The 20,779-nt window shown below is 33.6% G+C and overlaps 1 protein-coding gene across 1 annotated transcript; it reads right to left on the bottom strand.

Annotated features, from left to right (window-relative positions):
* Positions 1 to 16,949: 16,949 nt before the first annotated feature.
* LOC147808709 (uncharacterized) lies at positions 16,950 to 18,221 on the bottom strand. Its single transcript, XM_087162704.1, has one exon. The coding sequence runs from the start codon at positions 18,219 to 18,221 to the stop codon at positions 16,950 to 16,952; it is 1,272 nt and encodes a 423-aa protein (XP_087018830.1).
* Between the last annotated feature and the right edge of the window lie 2,558 nt (positions 18,222 to 20,779).

The raw sequence follows: 20,779 nt of genomic DNA, 5'->3' as shown, positions 1-20,779 counted from the left end.
ACATAGATAAGAAAAGACAGGAAATTTTCTCCAGATTCCAGCAGTCATGTTACTGCTCCACGACAGATCTCAGGTTTTACGATTCCAAATATTTTATGAGCACGTATATCGCATTTACTTGGTGGGTCCTAGCGGAGGATCGAACTCCGCACCGGTGACCGGTCTTTCAACCCCTAAAGACCACGAAACAATGGTAAGTAGGTATTTTCTTACGTCGCACTAAATTTGGACAATGGGCTATTGGCGACAGTCTGAGAAATATCCCTGAGGATGATCCGAGAACATATCATTACAATTTTGTGAGGACATTTCTTCAATTTAGACATAGATAAGAAAAGACAGGAAATTTTCTCCAGATTCCAGCAGTCATGTTACTGCTCCACGACAGATCTCAGGTTTTACGATTCCAAATATTTTATGAGCACGTATATCGCATTTACTTGGTGGGTCCTAGCGGAGGATCGAACTCCGCACCGGTGACCGATCTTTCAACCCCTAAAGACCACGAAACAATGGTAAGTAGGTATTTTCTTACGTCGCACTAAATTTGGACAATGGGCTATTGGCGACAGTCTGAGAAATATCCCTGAGGATGATCCGAAGACATGCCATCACAATTTTGATTCTTTGCTACGGGGATGGCTCCTCCGCTTTGGCGACTTCGTGCGACAACCTGCGCACGAATTCGAGCAATTTACGGTAGAACAGTTTAACGAGGATCGGTACCGCCCACACTCGGTCCCTACGTAGGCTGATCAAAGTGTTCCCCCATCCACTTACTAATCACAACCAGCGATAATTGATTTCGGTGTTCTACAGGGACCCGTATCCTTACGATCAGTCCACTGTCGGAGCAAGATTCCCAGCAGATCACCGAAGTCAAGCATCACTGGCTGCGGTCAGTGTGCGTGTGGGTGACCACTTGGATCAGTCTGCGTAGGGACCGAGGGTGTGCGGTATTGGTCCTCGTACTACCGTAAAGTGCTCGACTTCGCGCTCAGGTCGTCGGGCTACCGAAGCGGGTGTGCCATCCCCTCCGCAGAGGATCAAAATTGTGATGGCATGTCTTCGGATCATCCTCCGGGATGTTTCCCAGACCGTCGTCAATAGCCCATTGTGCAGCTCTAGTTCGACGTAAATTAACAATAACAATAACAAGTCGGAGTAAGATTTAGGATTGCGATGCAGAACATTGCTGGTTCGTGGCTCGAAATACTGGAAAGTAAGCAGATAGCAAACAAATCCTAAATTGTCGTGAGTCAAAACATTATACCCAGAGGAGTCTGTGATTACTTGTGGTGCTTTCTGCGTTCAAGGTATAATCCTTTACAACGTTCACTTACGTAGAGATAATAAAAATAATTTCTATTATAACTCATCCTACTTTATTTTTTATTCTCTGTTAGAGATGTCTTTTGGTAGATTATGCTGTCTACTACTGAAAAGCTTCACGTCCATTTCTTGTCTTGAGGACAGAATTCTGCAGATGTATGGATTAATCAATAAAGAATTGATGAAGTAATTGGTCCTACATCAGTTAAAGCGCTTATAAACTACTCGCTTGTAGGCACTGACTTCGGGATACGAACATACGATTTTCTATGTAACCGCTCGGGACCATAATCGTTTGGGGAACCCGACCTAATTATGAATATCAATGAAGTTGTTCTTACTTCAGTTAAGCGGTAGTAGTATTTAATTTACGTCACACTCGTGCTACACAATGGCCATCTTTTGGGAAATATACCTGATAATGATCCAAAGATATCTCTTCTGCTGAGGATCAAAATTGTGATGTCATGTTTTTTGATCCTCCTCAGTAATGTGTCACCATATAAAAAGAAAATTATTAACTGCGAAAAAAATTTATTATTCAACGAAGAAGTTCCCAAAGTCTCTAAAGCAAACTATTTGGGTATCACTATAAACTGCACCCTAAATTGGAAATATCACGTCTCCAATATACTTAAAAAAGCTGAAGCTGCTTATCAAGCTTTGAAACCCATTTTAAACAGCAATAGCAAAATGGCTTTAAACACGAAAAGGCACATTTATCTAATGTGCATAAGACCAATCCTCAGCTATGCATCCCCGGCATGGGGGACGCTTACAAATGCACAAAGAAAGAGACTCAGAGTCTTCGAACACGAAATCCTAAGACGAATCACTGGGGCTCCCTGGTTTGTCAGAAATAACACCCTCTATAATGACCTCAAAATCGACAAAATAGACGAGTGCCTTTTTAAACTCAATGCATCCTTTTTTAAAGGTGCCAAAAATTGTTCAACTTGCAAATTCAATAAGTTGTTTGACATTGATTTTATAGATAAAAATAAAAATTTCAGCCCGATAACCGATTTTTCTTAAGCGACTGTGTTCTCTCTAAGCATTTCGGATAATCATGACTATCCCCACTGCGACTTTACACATTGTCGACTCCCGGGCACTTCTTCGGCACCGTATTTTGAAATTCGCCAATGTTACATTCGCCAAGTCGGGTTTCAAATTTTCTCGCGAAAATCTTCGAATATTAATTCGCGCATGTTTCACTTGCGACATACGATTTAAAAAACGCATGAGTGAACATGAGGTGTGAATAAATTTAACTGCTTTAAAAGTTTTTGTGTATTATCATTCTCTTTTTATTCGGACTTCCTGAAACACATATTTATTTCTTACTTTTTTATATCCTTTTTAGGATTAAGTTTTGTTGTGGGTGTAGGATATATGAGTAGAATATAGCTTTATAATTATTTTATAAATTTATTGCAAATAATTTATGGTGTCTTTATCAAGTATGTGAACGCAATATTCATTAATGCAGCAGGGTTTTGTACCTTATTGTTTAGTTTTTAAAACCTTTAATTTAAGTAACTACGCAATTTATGAGTTTTCAGCATTTTCATTTTATATACGTGTAATGATGAGGAGATTGTTGCTGTCAGCTTTATACATGAATTTATTCTTTTTTACTTTTCTGACATTGATATCTATGATTAAATTTGATGTAATGATTTGCAGTGCGAATAATATTTGCTTCCAAACAATTGTACTTAGATTTGACACTTTTTTGTAAATATTATGTCCCAAACGATAAATTCCTTCATACGTATTAGCCAACTCCACAGCTTTGGTAGCCAGGACTTAAAAATTTGTAGCAGTTAAAGTGTATTTATGAGGTGAACAAAATTTTGATTAAGGAAAACTTTTTATGATTTGTAAAATAAAAATATAATGCAAACAGTAAGCATCAACTTTGACATTCTCATATCATAACTCATATCATATAAGGACAATCTGTTTATTTATTTCTGATTCATTAAAGACAAGATATTGAGTCAAATAAGAGAATCTTAACAATTTTTAAATTTAATAATTTACTTTAAATAAAGAAAGTAGTTTTAAAGCAATATGGTTGAAAGGCTGAGGACTTACACTTTTCTCAAAAAAATTAATCGATGTTATGATAATAAAACAAAACTCTTGCGATCTCAGCAAAAGTAAGATTTTTATTACCAAATAAGAAACAATTATTACCATTCTGCGAGGAACAAATAAAATAAAATAGGTCATTTCAGACACACAGACTGCATGACAATTTAAGAATAAATGTTTGAACTTTCAAAGCAAATTACATACAATAAAAGCTATTGTGTGAAAAAAAATTAAAAAACAAGTTGTTACAAATGAGACTACACTCTAAAAACTGTACCTCTGATTTCAGAGGCACATTTGAATCATTTGTGCCTCTGAATTTTAAGGGCACAACGTACCTTTAAAAATGAAAGGCACAATGTACCTCTGATTTCAGAGGCACATTTGGATCGTTTCTGCCTCTGAATTTTAAGGGCACAACGTACCTTTAAAAATGAAAGGCACAATGTACCTCTGATTTCAGAGGCAAAATCAGATGTACCTCTTAACTTGGAAGATACATTGTACCTTAGATTTTGCTTTTATGTACCGCTCATTGAAACAAGCATTTAGTGGTACCAAAACCTGTTATTTACCAGATTTGAACACATTTTTTTTTACCTATTTGTAATTTACTAGCACTTTATATAAAAAGGGACTATCTGTTTGGTTTACACCATTACCAAGATATTAATTATAATAATTCTTAATGAAAAATATTTCTCAATTCTTTGAATATTGGCCACTTGAAAGTGATCATTTCAAAGGATTCCGTCTAAGGCTTTTTCATAGACAATAATAAAATGCGTAAATTTATACCATTTCTTTAATTATGTAGCGCTTAATGATACTTCAACAACTACAATGATGCTTTTCTAATCAGATATAGGAACAAAAAGATAATATTTATTTCTGTTAAGCCAAGTCAATATAATTCATGAATTTTTTTTCTTTTCCAAAAAGCATCCTCAAAATGGAAATTTATTATAAATTTAGATATTTTTTTTAAATATTTAGAGATTTCATAAAATAGTTTTATAAGGATCAAAAATTAAACACTAAATATCATGAAATCTAATATCTTTTATTTTCACACATAAAGAACAATTTTACATAATTTAGTAACAGTTGCAATATGATGTATACAGTTGCACAAATTTGGAAAAACATAGAATATTTTAAAATGATAGATGTAGATTTTGACAACTTGGATATTTTATAACATGAAATATGCTTAAACAAATGACTTAAAAAGTGTAAAATGAAAGATTTCTTTCCATTGAAATGAATTTTTTTTAAATCCAGATTTTGGCGAAACATATTAACCCGTTAGGCGCCATCATTCCCATTTTGGGAACATTAGCTTTCAATTTTTTTAGAACTAACTGTACTTAATATTATTTAATCGATGATTTTATTTGAGCTCAGAATATATGAAAAGCCTTCTGCAATTTTTTTGGAAAGCTTGTTTCAGAATTTTTTTTTATTGTATTTTAAAAAACATGAAATTCTGCATTTTTGCCCCAATCATTAAACATGCATTTGTTTTATAAATATTATTAAAATAAAAATTACTTTCGTGCTTAAACTTGATTACAACAATCGGATATAATTCTTTTTTCTATAATCCGAATTTCGATGTCTACAGTATTTCTTAAAATGTCCTATTTCACCACAGTAGAAACATTCACGTTCAGATCTAAATTTCTTCACAATACTTGGCGAATTCCATTTCTCATTAAAATGTTCTTTCTGGCGATCGTTATTACACGGAATAGCTTGTGGATCATACTAAAAATTGGCAATGAGATTTTCTTTAAAGTAATAATAATTATCATCATAAATTTCTGACCTTTCAGCAGGAATAAGCTGTAAAGCACACGAAAACCAAAGATCGAAATTCACACTAAATCTCTTCGCTTTCTGTTCAAGGAGTTCGAAGTACCGTCGAATTCCACACTTCTTGGCATCAATTTTAAACATCTCATTCACTAATTTTTTCTAAAGTAGGAAATCCTTAATAACAATAATATTTGTCACCAATTCTTTCAAAAACTTAATAAAACATTTCTGGAACGGATCCCACCGCTGCCACCAATTAATACATAGCTGTAGCGTATCAAGCTATATTAAAGAACTGTTCAGTTTTTTTATAAAAACATTTTTTTCACACCACAACAAATACAATAACAAGAAGGTTGAATAAATACAATAACAAATATAAAGTACCCGTAACGGGATAGTTAAATCTTATAAAGGAAACTAGAAAAAGTGCCCGTAGCGGGATATATGAAAACTCACCCGTAACGGGATAGATAAAATATCATAAAACAAACTAGATAAACCCGTAACGGGTAATATGAAAACTCAAATTCAACACAAAACTAATTCTAAAAAATCAACAACTTTCTGCTGTTCTAATTTTATCGTCTGCTTTTATTATTTGTATTTCGTCATAAAATATTTCATTAATGTGCGCATGCGCTTCTTCTCCGTTACATCGTACCGAAGAAAAAAAAGGGAAGCCCATTTGAGAGGCACAGGGAACCGGTAAAATCCTTTCGTACCGCGCATTGACTCGCGTTTGCTTTGGTGCCTTTCATTTCTTTTGGTGCCTCTCATTTTTAAAGGCACAATAGTTATGTGCCTCTAACGCGAGAAAATAAAGGGTACATTTAGCTTGTGCCTTTTATTTAAGAGGTACAGTTTTTAGAGTGTATTGTATGATTCCAGCAATTTAAAAATTCTTTTGGAACTTTAAAGACTAATGAATACTATTAAATAATAACAGAAAAGTTTTCTGTGTCTCTTTTGTCTCATTTTTGAAGCAGAATATAAATTAAAATACACATTTCACTTTTACTGATCATGCTTTTCTCTGAATCGTTCTTATTAAAAAAGATGAATCATGTTAAATTACGTTACATTAAGTTAGTAAATGTGTTTTCGCACTTAAGAGGAAAAAAGGCCTAATTTTAGATTGACAATAAAGGTAATAATTTTTATAGTATTTTTTCCATATCTTATTTAGAAGCCCAAAAATTGAATAAAGAAATTATAAAATATATATACCAATTGTTGAGTTATAGAATCTAATGAGCTAAAGTTGTTATAAAATTATGAATAAAAAGTTACAAGATGGATAAGTTATGAAATTAATGAAGCATAGAATGAAAGGATAAATATATGTAGCAAAATATATGATAAAATTAATTAGGAAACAATTAAAACGAAGGTGAGTAATTTCAGATATATACAAATAATAGTGATAGAAGCAAGAAAAATGGAAAATATCGGAATTTTCCCTGACAAACTTAAGAAACATTAAAAAAAGTTGAGCAGCCACAACTTTAAGTTTTAATAAATATGATTTGATGTTATAAAAAATAAATTAACTATACGAAAATAGTAGTGAATATGTCATAGATTTGTATCTTTATGTCATGGCTTAACTAAAAATATTTTTTCTCCTTGTTTTCATAATAGCACGCATTTTACAGAAAATATTTGAACAAATTTAATGAAACTATTTTCAAATTTTTTTAAGGACTCTCTTATGAAGAAAATATTGTCAATCAAAAGTTGTTCAGTATAAAATATATGCAATTTTTTTAAGATATTGTAAGCATTTTGAAGAATACATATTTTTTCCAAAATAGAAACAATTGAAAACACATGGTAAAAATGAAGGAAATAAAAATAATTATTTTTCAAACTGCGTAAATTTTTTTTAATACTTTTATCTTCAAAAATATGTACAATTAATAATGCGATGATTTATATAGGGAATTATTTTTTAAAACTTTGTTTATTAATTAAGATATTCAAAAGAAATTGATTATTCTGAAGATATAAATATTTTATTACTCCAGATTTTTATTTAATTTACAAGAATAGTTTCTATTTGAAAAATTTTTTAACCGCAATATGTATGTAATTAACTGAAATAATTGTGTGTATGTAACTTTTTCTTTATAGAAGAACGAAGTTTTTTGATCTCGTTATTTGAATTTTTCTAGTCTTAAACGAGGATATAATTTTAACTTAATTCAACAAGCAACTTTTAAAAATATCCATGAGCGCGAAGATTCGTTTATGACTTTTGCGAGTGCTGTATTGCGGCGAGCGTAGGGTTGCCTCTGAGTCAGGGTTACTAGATAAGGCGGTGAAACAGTTGACAAATAAAACCGCGGCGAGTGGAGGTGCCCGGGAGTCGACAATGTGTAAAGTCGCATCCCCACTGCCCTAGACAAACTGTGCACTCTGCACCAATGAAGCCCGGCTACCGGGGGGAGGCGAGGGAGTGCACAGGGAGTCTTTCTCCTTTTGTAAATAGTGTAAATAGTTTTTCTTTATCTTCAATGTGTTCCCTTTATTATGTATCAACTTGCGATTTATTTTTATGTATGACCCAGACTTGATTTTATCAATTATTGTTCATTCTGAGATTTAACTTAATGTTAACGCAGCACCTCCCTTCCCTTCCACCACATATTATTCAATTTAGATGAGAGAGCAGATATCTATTCATGGATAGGTATTCTGAGAAACTTGATTAGTTAGTTAGTTAATGTTCATTGAACCACGAAGAGCTAAAGTGTGTCGCTTAACTTAAGATTTCTTAGGTCGCTCTTGCTAATGTCCCGCCTGACTGAAATTTTCAATCAAAATTTGTTCTTTCGGAAGGAGTTATTATATATTTTGTTTCTTTTTGCAATGCCTACATTTTAAATGGACAGTTTCATATGGTAATAAGGGAAGCTTTAAATATTTACTTTTAGTTTAACTCATTTCCAAGTAATAGTCAAACAGGTGAAAAAATGTTTTGGAAATTATATACCTGCCAACTCTTAATCCTTTCAAGGATGATTTTTCCCGGTGGGAGTTAAATGGAATGTAAATTACAATTTTAGGAAGAAACATAAGTTATATTTTGAGGAGGCTTCTGTGGACAGTCACAATAGTATTCCATATTTATACACAAACCTATTTCTTTAAGAATAGTGATGATCAAATGGATTATAAATTTAGTTTATAAATACAAGAAGTATATAGAAAGCATACATTTTACGACCACTTTAAATATAGAAATAAAATTTCACGCCAAATGCGTAAGAGTTGGCAGGTATGGAATACAATCAGCGATGCCAACTGCTCCGGACAAGTCCAAAATAATTTTTAAAAAAACGATAAATAACTACAAAGTAAATTTTGCAAATATTTGACTATTTATGCTTGTTTTTCATAAGGTATAGCATGACATAACTACTATAAGCCTACGAATTGCTTAGAAATAGTGGTGGATAGAAATCTACTAAATTGAATTTATTAAACCAAGAATCACAGTTGATAAACTACCATTTAAAAATATTTATTTGCTGTCCGGAGCAGGTTAGCATCTCTGCAATTATTTATGTCTGTAAAAAATTATTAGGGAAACTAATGAAAAAAATCTCTGTTTAATGAAAAAATTTTAAAAAGACAATTCAGTAAGGATACTTTCAAGAATGGTGGGATCTGTGTTTACAAAATAATTTTCTTCTTGCCTTTGATCCCTGGAATTATTTGTTGAAAAAAGTTCGAATGAAAAACTAAATTAGCTGTTGAATATTTTGGATTTTAGTTATTTCCCTAAATCCACAATATATATACATATATCCATACACTTTTCTAAAATTTTATATCTACCACATTATAATGAAAAATAATAAACTAATAAAATATATTTTTTCTTGTTCTGAGTCCAATGTTCTCACTTCAGATTTTCTAATTAATATGCTAATAATTATTGGCATGAGAAAAGTAATTGATAAGCTTATTTATTTTTTAAATCGTAAAACATTTAATTTTTCATCTAAAACCCAGTCTCTAACTATCATTATTTTATTACAACACAAAGGTCATTTTTTATTAAATAAAAAATACTTGTCAACAAGTAATAAATTCGTTCCAGTACCGCAGAGAGGTTCAATGTTTTTGTCAAACCACTGTGACATCCATATAATGGAAATGAGAAGACAGATTTTCATGTTTGCGTTGTTTAAAAACTAGCGTTTGCTGAAAGTCGGCGAGCGATTAGAAACAAATATTTTTACATTTCTAGAGGTTTGTAAAATTATCTGCAACTGGGAATTATGGAACCTGTGGTTACCAAAAAATTTCTTCATGCCTTCGGTCTCTGGAATTATTTACTTAAAACGTTAAAATGAAAAGCTAAATTAGCTGTTGAATATTTGATTGATGATTTCAGTTTCTTCACTAAATTATACACCGCTTTAAAATTTTATAACTACCACAATATAATAGAAAATAATAAATAAACGATACATATTTTATTTTATCAATGAATTTTATACTTTGATATTGAGGTCATCAAAGACACAGGGATGCCAACTTGCTCCGCTTTGTAAAATAGTATTTTCGAGTGGTAGCGAAATTTGAGTTACTTTTAGTTTAGTATTTTTCATTTTAAGTAATGTTTTCACCGCTGAATATCAAAAATTATAAGTATCATATAAAATGCAACGTTAACTCATCCAGGGGTGGATCTAAATATTTTTTTTAGAAAAAAAACTGGGGTTTTAATGCTAGTCTTCTCATTTATTTTTTTCATAATGAACAATGGAACAAACAGTGCATAAATAATTCAAGTATTCAACATCTTTAAATAATAAATGTAAACGCGTTTTTTAGAAACTTTGGCAAATCTGTCAACCTGTTGAAGCGCTTCAACATTACTAATGTTTACAATGAAACTATGACGAATTTCATTTCTAATCTTTTGGATTATGATTCTTGAAACAGTGAAGAACATAATTAGATGGAAAAAAATCGATTTTTCCGACCTACCTAGCTGTATATGCCCCCTTAAATAATTTTTAAAATATTTTATTTCTTTTGCAAACTATTAAAAAATTATTATTTTTATTTTCAATTTGGGGGGGGGTCATGACCCCTATGACCCCCCCCCCCCGCTGAATCCGCCACTGAACTCATCAATCATATGGATATCCCCAAAAAGGTGAAGAGACCTTCATGTGATAGCCGACTCGGGAGTATCCCCCCCTAGATATTTACTTAACCTGCCCCACCTACTCAGTCTTCATTTTATGTTGATTTACCATCTCAATTTTAATTAGCCAGACATAAAGTATAAACTTGCGTCTACAATGGCTTCTGCTACTTCTCTAGTATTTCTTTAATAACGACAGTACAACAGGCGCCTACGGGCTCTACTACATGATGAAGGAGTGATGTATCCATAGTGATGAGAAAGGTAGTATATTTGATTTGAGGGAGCTGATAAACGATTTCAACTTGTTTTCGGGAGGAGTAAATCTAATCTAATCTTCAAACTCAGAGATGCCACCTGCTCCGGACACGCCAAAATAATAAAAAAACGGTAAATAACTACAAAGAAAATTTTGCAAACATTTGACTATTTTTGATTGCTTTTTAAGAGGTATAGCTTGCTTGCTTTATTTAAACAGGGTGCCTAGGCCACGCAGCGGCCCCTAACCCATCCATCTTAAAAATATTATTACAGTGAATAAAACATTTTGATTTCTGTAACAGTGTGGTAACATAAATAGGTATTGCATGAAAGTGGTGAATTGTATAACTCTACGAATTATTTAGAAATAGTGGTGGATAAAAATCTACTAAATTGATTTTATTTAACCAAGAATTATAATTGATAAACTACCACTCTAAATTATATGTTTGCTGTCCGGAGCAAGTTGGCATTTCTGCAAACTATTCAACAATAACTCGTGTTTACTATAAGTCGGTGGGCCTTTAGAAACAAATAATTTTACATTACTATTGTTTTGTAACATTTTACGCAAAAGTGTAGACAGAACTGACACACTCAACACCTCCTACATCAAAAAGCCTCCACACGATTTTTTATAAGTAGTCTGCGCAGACTATTTAAAAAGTGAACCGGTTGTGCGCTTGAACCCAAATTGTAGTTTAACCCCTTGGGGACGGTTGATTCTGAAAAGCATTCGTACAAAATCAGAATCAAGTTGTAATTAAATAAAAAACGGTAACTTAAATATAGTCATTTCTTATTTGACAGACTTACTTTGCTTTTACTTTAATTATTGTTAGATTGATCATATATATAATCAATGTTAATTCAAAGTATAACTAAATAGTTTTATTTTGAAAAAAGTAATGGTGAATTAAATAAATCAAACAATTATAACTCCGCCCACAAATAAACTGCTAAAGAATTACTTTGATTACCAGTTTTATCTTTTTACCCTGATTGATACAGTTTTATGGTGGCACATATTTGTGACAGTCGGCCCGAAAGGGTTAAAAGTGTCTGAGAATCCATACTTTATTCAATATTACGGCTGTTTATAAGAAATCATTTATGTAAAATGAAATGTAAAGCAGCGAAATGTAAAAAAAAATAATAATATTAAAATAAACTCAACGACAATATATTGACTAAATTATGAAAAGAGCATGCATTAATAAAAATTTAACTAAATATTTCTCATCGAGCTTTTCAATTTGAAATGCATAAACTAATTAAATAAATAAAATAAAAAAAGTTTATTTCTAATTATAATTCTCAACGCTTATAACGATTTTCTTTTCTTTAACACATCAAAAACATGCATCAGTTTGGTTAGTGTATTCACAGCTGCTAATGAGCAATTTTTTCAGCTGCTAATGAGCATTTTTTTTAAATGCCGGTGTTCTGTAAAAAGAAATCTCCATCTTATAGTTCAATCATAAAGGGTTCCGTAGCCGAAAAGAAATGATAACTTCTGTTTCTAAATCATGCAACGCAGAGCCTCCGTGGCCGAAATGCCAATTATTAAGTACTTCAAATCCCCCTATAAATCCAGATATATCCTCTAGATATTTGTGCTATTTGTTATTTTACTTTTCCATTTTTTTAAATTTCTGTTTTCCAAATTTCCGATTTTTTTTTTCTTCACTCAAACCCTTATAAGTATGGGAATTCTAAATAAATAGTTCTGATCCTACAATTAAATGCATATGTGGTGGTATTCAGGTGCTGAGGTTCTTTGAGGATCTCAAAACATTAATCTACCACCTTTCTTTCTTTATGTATCCGAGATTTTGGTTAAAAGATCATTTTAAAACCTAAATTCCTAAAGATTTTAATTCCAAAGATCATTTGAATTCACTCATTATTATTCTTTTACCTATATATTTAGTTGTGGGTTAATATGCTTCTACTCTATGTTGACAATTAAGTTATTGTATGTTTTATGATATTTATTTCTAAGCTCTGAAATTTATTTGGATCCACAACCAAACCCACTTTCTTTGTAAACAGTTCGAAACTTTTCTGGACTTCAGGTAACCAGAACCTTACAGGCTTTAATCCCTAGGTTTATTAACACCGAAGTCAAGTATCGCTGGCTGTGGTCAGTAAGTGGGTGGGTGATGTGACCACTATGAGAAGCCGGCGTAGGGACCGAGGGTACGCGAAATCCGTTCTCGTTAAACTGTTCTACCGTAAAGTGCTTGACTTAGCGCGCAGGTCGTCGGGCTAAAAAAGCAGGGGATCCATCTTCTCTGCAGAGGATCAAAAATTTGATGGTACGTCTTCGGATCATCCTCGGGGATGTTTCCCAGACCGTCGCCAATAGCCCCTAGTGCGACGCAAATAAAGTACCTAACTACCTCTAGGTTTTTCTTAAATACTAGGTTAAATAGAATAATAGATTGAAATAAATATAACTAAAATCTAGAGAAAAAACATCCTAAAATCTTTATTACCATAGGACATATTATCATCAATTCTAAGTATACTTATTATTAGTATATTGTTACACGTACGCATGCACGTGGTGCACATCGTTAAAAAGTGTTATTTGTAAGCTCATGGGTATCGTTGGCGGGGGAGGAAAGAGGGTACATGTCTCCTTTAATGATTAAAAATCTCTTAAATTCGCCCTCAGTATTTCAGACAAATTAACAAAATTTTCGTGTAACATTATCGTTTGAAATCCATCAAAGTTAAAAACAAGAAAGAGATTTTTAAAAAAATCAACTATAATTCACCCTTTTGCCTATATTTATCAAATAAAAGAAATTAATCTCTTATTTTAGAGAATTATTGTGACTGCGAATTTGAATTTTGTTTCCCTCGACTACCGTGTAATAAGTTGAAGAGCAGATAGTACAGAAGGACATCAGAAAGATATTTGGAGTTACGGCTGGTTTCAAGACCTCAGGGAAGCCCGTTACACAGTACCTCCGCGCTTTAGAGTATTTGGCGGAACGGCGAACCCACTCGGCCTGGAAGGCTTCACGCATATTACCTATATTTTTTAATCGTTTCTTCTTAAGGTGTACATACATTGTAATATGTGATGTTTTTAATTTTGGCTTTCAAACCCAAATCAGAATCATTTGTATCAAAAATGAAACTTGATATATGTATCTAGTTTCTTAAATTGCTACAAGAATGGTATAGGATCTTGAGTCGCAGTCACGACACAAAAACTTCATCGTTTAGCATCTTATATAATGTTATGATGTTGGATATCATAAATTAGAATGATTAAAGAAGATAACATTATAGCTAAGTTTATTGAAAATACATCTTGTTTACATCATACTGAAGATCGAAGTTACAGTGCTTATTCAAAGATAAAAGTTGAAGTAAATGTTTACATGTTGCAATATATTATCTATAAATTGAAGTAGAAGTTAATAAACTATATTGATTGATGGATTGATAATTATAGCAAACTATTGGTGATTTACAATATATGACATGCCCTTTTTTTTTTTTAAATAAAATTAATAACAAGGAAAGTTACACAATTTAAATTAAGGTTAAATTAATATTTACAAAACCATAAACTAAATAAAAAAGTTTACCAGATAAATCTGTGTCTGATTTTAAAATGGGTGGAAAGAATAAGTTTAAGTTCGGTAGCGCAAAGGTTTATTTACAGTTCTATGGCTGCGTCTTGGTTCGGAAGTTGGTAGGTCAGTTTGTTTAGATGCAGGAGAAATTTCAGGGACAGCATCGTAAAGATCTTCTACGGTTCTTTCTTGGTTAGTTACAGTATCACTTTTGAATGGGTGTATAAAAATGCGGTTTCTTGCATAAACTCCTCCATTTTTTGATTGGATAGTATATGTTCTAAATGAGTCTTTCTTTATTATTTTCCCTCTAACCCATGGTTCTTTTGGCTTTAATTTGAACCAAACCTGTTGATCCAACTTTAGTTCGGGTAATGGTTTGCGTCCACGGTCTGCATATTTCTTTTGATCTTGTTGTCTTTTTAACAGTTGGGCTTTCTCTTCTTTAATGTCAAAGTTTGGTTGAAGATTTTGTGGCAGAGATGGAATAAAAGATCGCAGGCGCCGACCCATTAAGAGCTCTGCTGGTGATTTGAGATCTTGTGTCGGTGTAATTCTGTAGTCCAACAAGACTATATGTAAGTCTTTACCTTCTTCATGTGCTTTTTTCATTGAATTTTTGAAGGTTTGGATAGCTCGTTCAACTTGGCCATTAGAACATGGCCAATATGGTGAAGATTTACTGTGGAAAATATTCCAGCTGTCAAAGAAAGTTTTGAATTCATTTCCATCGAACGGAGGGCTACCATCACTCACAAGCTCCTCGGGTATACCATGGCGGGCGAATACACATTTCATTGCATTGACAACGCAAGCAGTGGTTGTTCTATTCATGGGCTGCACTTCAATGTATTTTGAGAAGTAATCAATTATTAGCAAATATGTTGTTTCCATAAGGGTTAAAAAATCAGTACCCACTTTCTGCCAGGGTCTTTCAGGCAAGTCCCTTTGTAGCAAAGGTTCTTGCGCATTTGCTCTCTGATGCTTCTGACATACTAAACATCTTTCTACAAAAGTTTCTATGTCTGTGTTCATTGTAGGCCAATATAGGTATTCACGGGCTTTGGTTTTACATGCAACAATGCCTCGGTGACCAGTGTGTAGTTTTTTCAAAACATCAATTTTGGCAGATTCTGGAATGATTAAGCGACTTCCCCTACATAAAAGACCATCTTCAGTTTCAGTTATCTCATGTCGACAATGCCAAAATGGTCTTGCTACTAGGTTTACTCTACACTTTTCACTAGGCCAGCCATTCTTAACAAGCTGGTTAAGTTCTTGCAATGCTTCATCAACTTTGGTGGCTGATGAAAGCTCACTCCATTTGGATTTAGTTGCAATGGCTAGTACTGTCTCAGAAGTAGCTAGTGGTGAGTCACACAGATTGTCATTAAAGATATCTGGACAGGTAGCTCGTGACAAAGTATCAGCAACTATGAGCTGCTTTCCTGGGGTATATTGTAGAGTAACTGTATATCTGTTCATGCGCAAAAGCATTCGTTGAAGTCGTGGTGATATTTCATCATATGGTTTTTTACTTAGTCCAAGAAGGGGTTTGTGATCAGTTTGTACAAGAACATGTCTGCCATAAGTAAAATAATTGAATTTTTCTAATCCAAAGATGATAGCTAGAAGCTCCTTTTCTATTTGAGCATATCTTGATTGTGCACTAGAGAGTGTGGCAGAGGCATATGCAACAGGTTTGTTTTCTTGGGTTAATACAGCCCCTAATCCTCTTTGACTAGCATCTACTGACAGGAGAACAGGTTTTGTTGAGTCAAAGAAGCTTAGACAAGGAGCTTTCATGAGAGCACACTTAATTTTTTCAAAATCTTGCTGCATGTTCTGATCCCATAAGAAAGAATTACCCTTTTTCAGAAGTTGTCTAAGAGTATGAGTTAAGTCTGATAGGTGACTTGTGAACTTTGCTTGATAAGTCACCATTCCCAAGAATCGTTGTAAGGCTTCTTTGTTTTCTGGAGCAGGAAATTCTTGAATAGCTTTTATTTTCATAGGATCTGCTTGTATTCCAGTTTCTGATATGATATGCCCTAGGTATTTTATTGATGGCTGTGCGAGTTGAAGCTTTGAGATATTAAATTTTAAGTTTTCTTTCCTAGCAATGGTGAGAGCCTTTCTTAAAAGCAAACAGTGTTCATTTATGTTTTTTGAACTTAAAGCTATATCATCAAAATATGGTTGGATTTGAGGTTCATTCTCAAAAATTTCCTCCATTGCTCGTTGAAATTCTTCGGGAGCATTGTTAAGCCCAAAAGGAAGGACTAAAAATCTATATCTTCCCCAGGGGGTGGAGAATGTTGTCAGATAGGAGCTTTTTTCATCTAGTGGAAGTTGCCAAAATCCATTTTTTGCATCTAGGAGACTAAAAACTGTACAACCCTGCAAGCTGGTAAACAGTCTTTCTGATGTTGGAATTGGGTAATGGGGCCTTAGGATAGCTTCATTTAAAGGTCTCGGGTCAATGCATATCCTCAGTTTTTTAGGACTGTTCACAACTACCATGCTGCTAACCCATTCTGTAGGCTGTTCAACTTTGGCAATAATGTTTTGTTGCTCCATGTTCAACAGTTCTTGTTTCACTTTGTTATGAAGAGCTAGAGGTATTTTTCGAGCTGCTGCAACATGCGGTATGGCGCCATCTTTCAGATTAATTTTATACACCTGTTTAACCTTCCATTACCAGTAAAAACGTCTTTAAACTCATCTAATACATCTTTAATGTCAGATGTGACATTCTGCATAATATCAGGGGGATTATCGGAGATGTTTTGCAACTGATACATGCGCTTAATGAGACCCAAACTTTTACATGCATTAAGTCCAAGAATAGGGCTAGAGTGTAAACTTGTAATAACAAACTTAAAACAACCTCTTGATTTGGTTGATTTACAGAAGAGTTTGCAAATACCAGTAACAGGAACAGGGTGGTTATTATAAGCTAGAACTGGCTGATTACAAGGTAACAACTTTGGTTTGTTGTTCAAATTATCAAATATATTCTGTGGAAGAACGTTAACCTGTGCACCAGTGTCGAGTTTAAAAACCACTGAGCATCCATTAACTTGAATGTTTTGAGTCCATTCTTTCTCACCATTATCACAGATTGTATTGAGTCTTGGTTCTCCAAGAAAATATTCATCAACTTCTTCAATGATGTTTACACGGTTGCCACTTTTCTTGAGAGGTTTAGAACGGCAAAATTTATACCAATGATTCCTCTTCCCACAGTTGTTGCAGGCCGTACCAAATGCTGGACACTTTTTAGGTTCATGTTGAAGTCCACAATTTTTACAACTATAGCTGTTTTGCTTTGGGAACTGTTGGCGAGAAGTAGAGACTAAATTGATTTCATTTTTGGAGCTCATTAAAGTCACTTGTGAGCGTGACTGCTCTGCTGCCCTGCATTCGCTGATTATTTCATGCAGAGTTTTTGCACGTCGACTGGTTTCTCTTAGCAGTCTTTCTTGCAATGGTTTGTCTTGCAAGCCATGTATGATCTTGTCCCTAAGCATTCTATCTGGTTCTTGATAATTACAATCAATAATAGCTAGCTTAAGCCGTGAGAAGAAGTCCTGAAATTTCTCTCCGTCGTTTTGCTTAATTTCCAAAAAGAGAAATGATGAGTAAATTTCATTTTGATAATCTTTGAATTGATCATCAAATGCTTTCAGTATTTGGTCAAGGCTTACTTCAGTGGCTGGAGGCAGTGGTGTAAGTGTGAAAGTGCGATAGATTGTCTTTAACTCTTCACCACATACAAGTCGAAACAAAGCCGTTTTCCTTTTTTCTGACTCAGATGAATAGCCAGAAGCCTCAAGATAGTCTTCAAAATCTTGCTTCCAGAATCTCCATGATTCTGAAGGATTTGAAGCGTTCACGTTGAATTGCTTAGGAGTTGGTAGGCTGGTTGACATTATCGATAAATGGAAATAACAAGTAAGCTGGACCAGATTAGTATTTATAATGCTTAGTAGGCAGTTTAACTTTACTCTGACTCCATGTTATGATGTTGGATATCATAAATTAGAATGATTAAAGAAGATAACATTATAGCTAAGTTTATTGAAAATACATCTTGTTTACATCATACTGAAGATCGAAGTTACAGTGCTTATTCAAAGATAAAAGTTGAAGTAAATGTTTACATGTTGCAATATATTATCTATAAATTGAAGTAGAAGTTAATAAACTATATTGATTGATGGATTGATAATTATAGCAAACTATTGGTGATTTACAATATATGACATATAAAACAAATAGTAAGCGAGGAAGAATTGAATATGAAACACACAAACATACATCCACTCTCAAAAGTATAGTAAAAATAAAAGGGGCTTAAATCCGATAACTAAAGAAAAAATTATAACCTGCGGTTAACTGTTAAGCACTCTCCTTTTACTTGAAATACTAACTTCGATTTTGATCGGTTACTATTGTTTTCTGGAATTAATGTTTTCTCAAACTATTTTTTGGCCACCAATATGTTTATTTCAATATTTCATTAGCCCCTCAGATTCGATCCTAAAGACACAGTTTTCGAGCACCATCGAAGTCAAGCATCACCTGCGATAAATATGCGGGTGAGTGATCACTCTGATCAGCTTGTGTAGGAAACGAGGATGAGCAATATCGATATTCGTTATATCGTCCTACTGTAAACTGCTTCACTTTGCGCTCAGGTTTTTATGCTGCCTAGGCGGAGAGGCCATCCCCTATGCTGAAAATCAAAATTGTGATGTCATGCATTCGGATCATCCTCTGGAATATTTCCTAGACCGTTGCCAATGGCTCATTGTATTGTACATCCAAAATTGGGTCGTCTGTTTAACGACGGTTATAAAATAGCTAATTACGCAGCTCTAGTTTGACCTAAATGAAGAACTATAACTACAACTCTTTTACATTATTATTATGATGATGATGAAATTAACGATTTTAACATATTGACTGCCTTAGACCTTTAATCTTTAAAAATTATAGAGCATTTTTTTCCATAGGAGTTGCATTTAAAATGGTTCGCTTATATTTAGAAATAATGAGATTTGACACTCTAGACTCCCTCCCTCCTTGTTTCGTGTTTCGACAGTAACTTTTTGATATACTTTTATATTTAACATAATTTGATTGATAATAATATGATCTGATGATTGTAATATGATCTGATGATATGAAAATGATTTGATAATAATATTTGTGGTTCCTGTAATATCTTTTCAAAAGAAAAAGAAAAAAAGAATGAAAAAGGTTTTTAAGATTGTTTAGAATTGTCAAATTAAGCCATAAGGCGGCGCTCAAGTCAATATCAGTTGCTCAAAATTAGTCTAGAATTTGCGATCCTTTATCAGGAAAAAAAATAGGAAGTTGACAATCTAAACTCCTTCCGCTTGGACACTGGCAGAGAGGGTGACATATGGCAACAATCTCTTGTCCCAGTAACCGTCCACAATCTTATTACAGATCTAAACATTTTAAAAATGAATCATATTACCATTTTCGGCCCATCCTTTTCTTATACTTCCATAGTGGATTGATCTTAAGGTACGTTTCCCACTGAAAGTCAAGGATTATCATTGAAGTCATTGGATCACTAGCTGCAGTCAGTAAGTGGGGGAGTGACCACTTTTTTGATTAGCCTGTGAAGGAACCGAAAGTGCGCAGTATGGGTCTTCATAAAACTTTTCAACGTAAAATGCTCAATTTCATGAGCAAGTCATTGAACTCCTAAACTGGGGAGCCATCCTAATTGAAGAGGATCAAAATTGTGACAGCATGTTTTCGGATCAGCTTGAGGGATGTGTACTAGCCCATTGTGTACTAGCTCCAGTGCAACGTTAATAAAGCACAACGACTCTGATACTAATATTTCCCCATTCTACTTTGCGAACTGATTTTGAAATCCAAGTTATAAATGAAAGAAATAGAAAAATGTTTTAAAATAAAAGAAAAAAAAGACTTAAATTTGCATTTAAGTTTATTTATTTTATAATCAGTATCAAGATTTACTTTCACAAAGGCATAGAACGCAGAAGTCAAGCATCACTGGCTGTGGTCAGCGAGTGGGTGGGTGACCACTTTGATCAAGCTGCGTAGGTACCGAAGGGGCGCGAAATTGGTCTTCGTTATTCTGTTCTACCGTAAAATGTTCGACATCGCACCCATGTCGTTGGGCTACCGACGCAGGGGTGCCATTTCCTTCTGCAGAAGATCAAAATCGTGATGGCATGTCTTCGGATCATCTTCAGGGATGTTCCCCAGACCATCGCCAAAAGCCCATTGTGCAGCTCTAGTGCGATATCAATAAAGTTCTACGGCTGCTACTAATTTTTTCTTGTTTCACTTTGCGAACTGATCTTGAAATCTCAGTTATCAATTAGAGAAGTGTTTTATGATAAGAAAACAGAAATTTGTATTTAAGTTTATTTATTTTATTATCAGTATCTCACAAAGGCAACTTGAAACTACTTTCTGA

Source organism: Parasteatoda tepidariorum, chromosome 5 (genome assembly GCF_982258835.1).
Source record: "Parasteatoda tepidariorum strain Cologne lab strain chromosome 5, Ptep-v5.0, whole genome shotgun sequence".
In the NCBI taxonomy this organism is placed as follows: domain Eukaryota; kingdom Metazoa; phylum Arthropoda; class Arachnida; order Araneae; family Theridiidae; genus Parasteatoda; species Parasteatoda tepidariorum.
The sequence above is the reverse complement of the archived record's forward strand: the minus strand, read 5'-3'. Positions and strand labels throughout refer to the sequence as shown.

Excerpts from the sequence above, each read along its gene's own strand:
- LOC147808709 (XM_087162704.1), bottom strand. The coding sequence starts at position 18,221 with ATGTCAACCAGCCTACCAACTCCTAAGCAATTCAACGTGAACGCTTCA.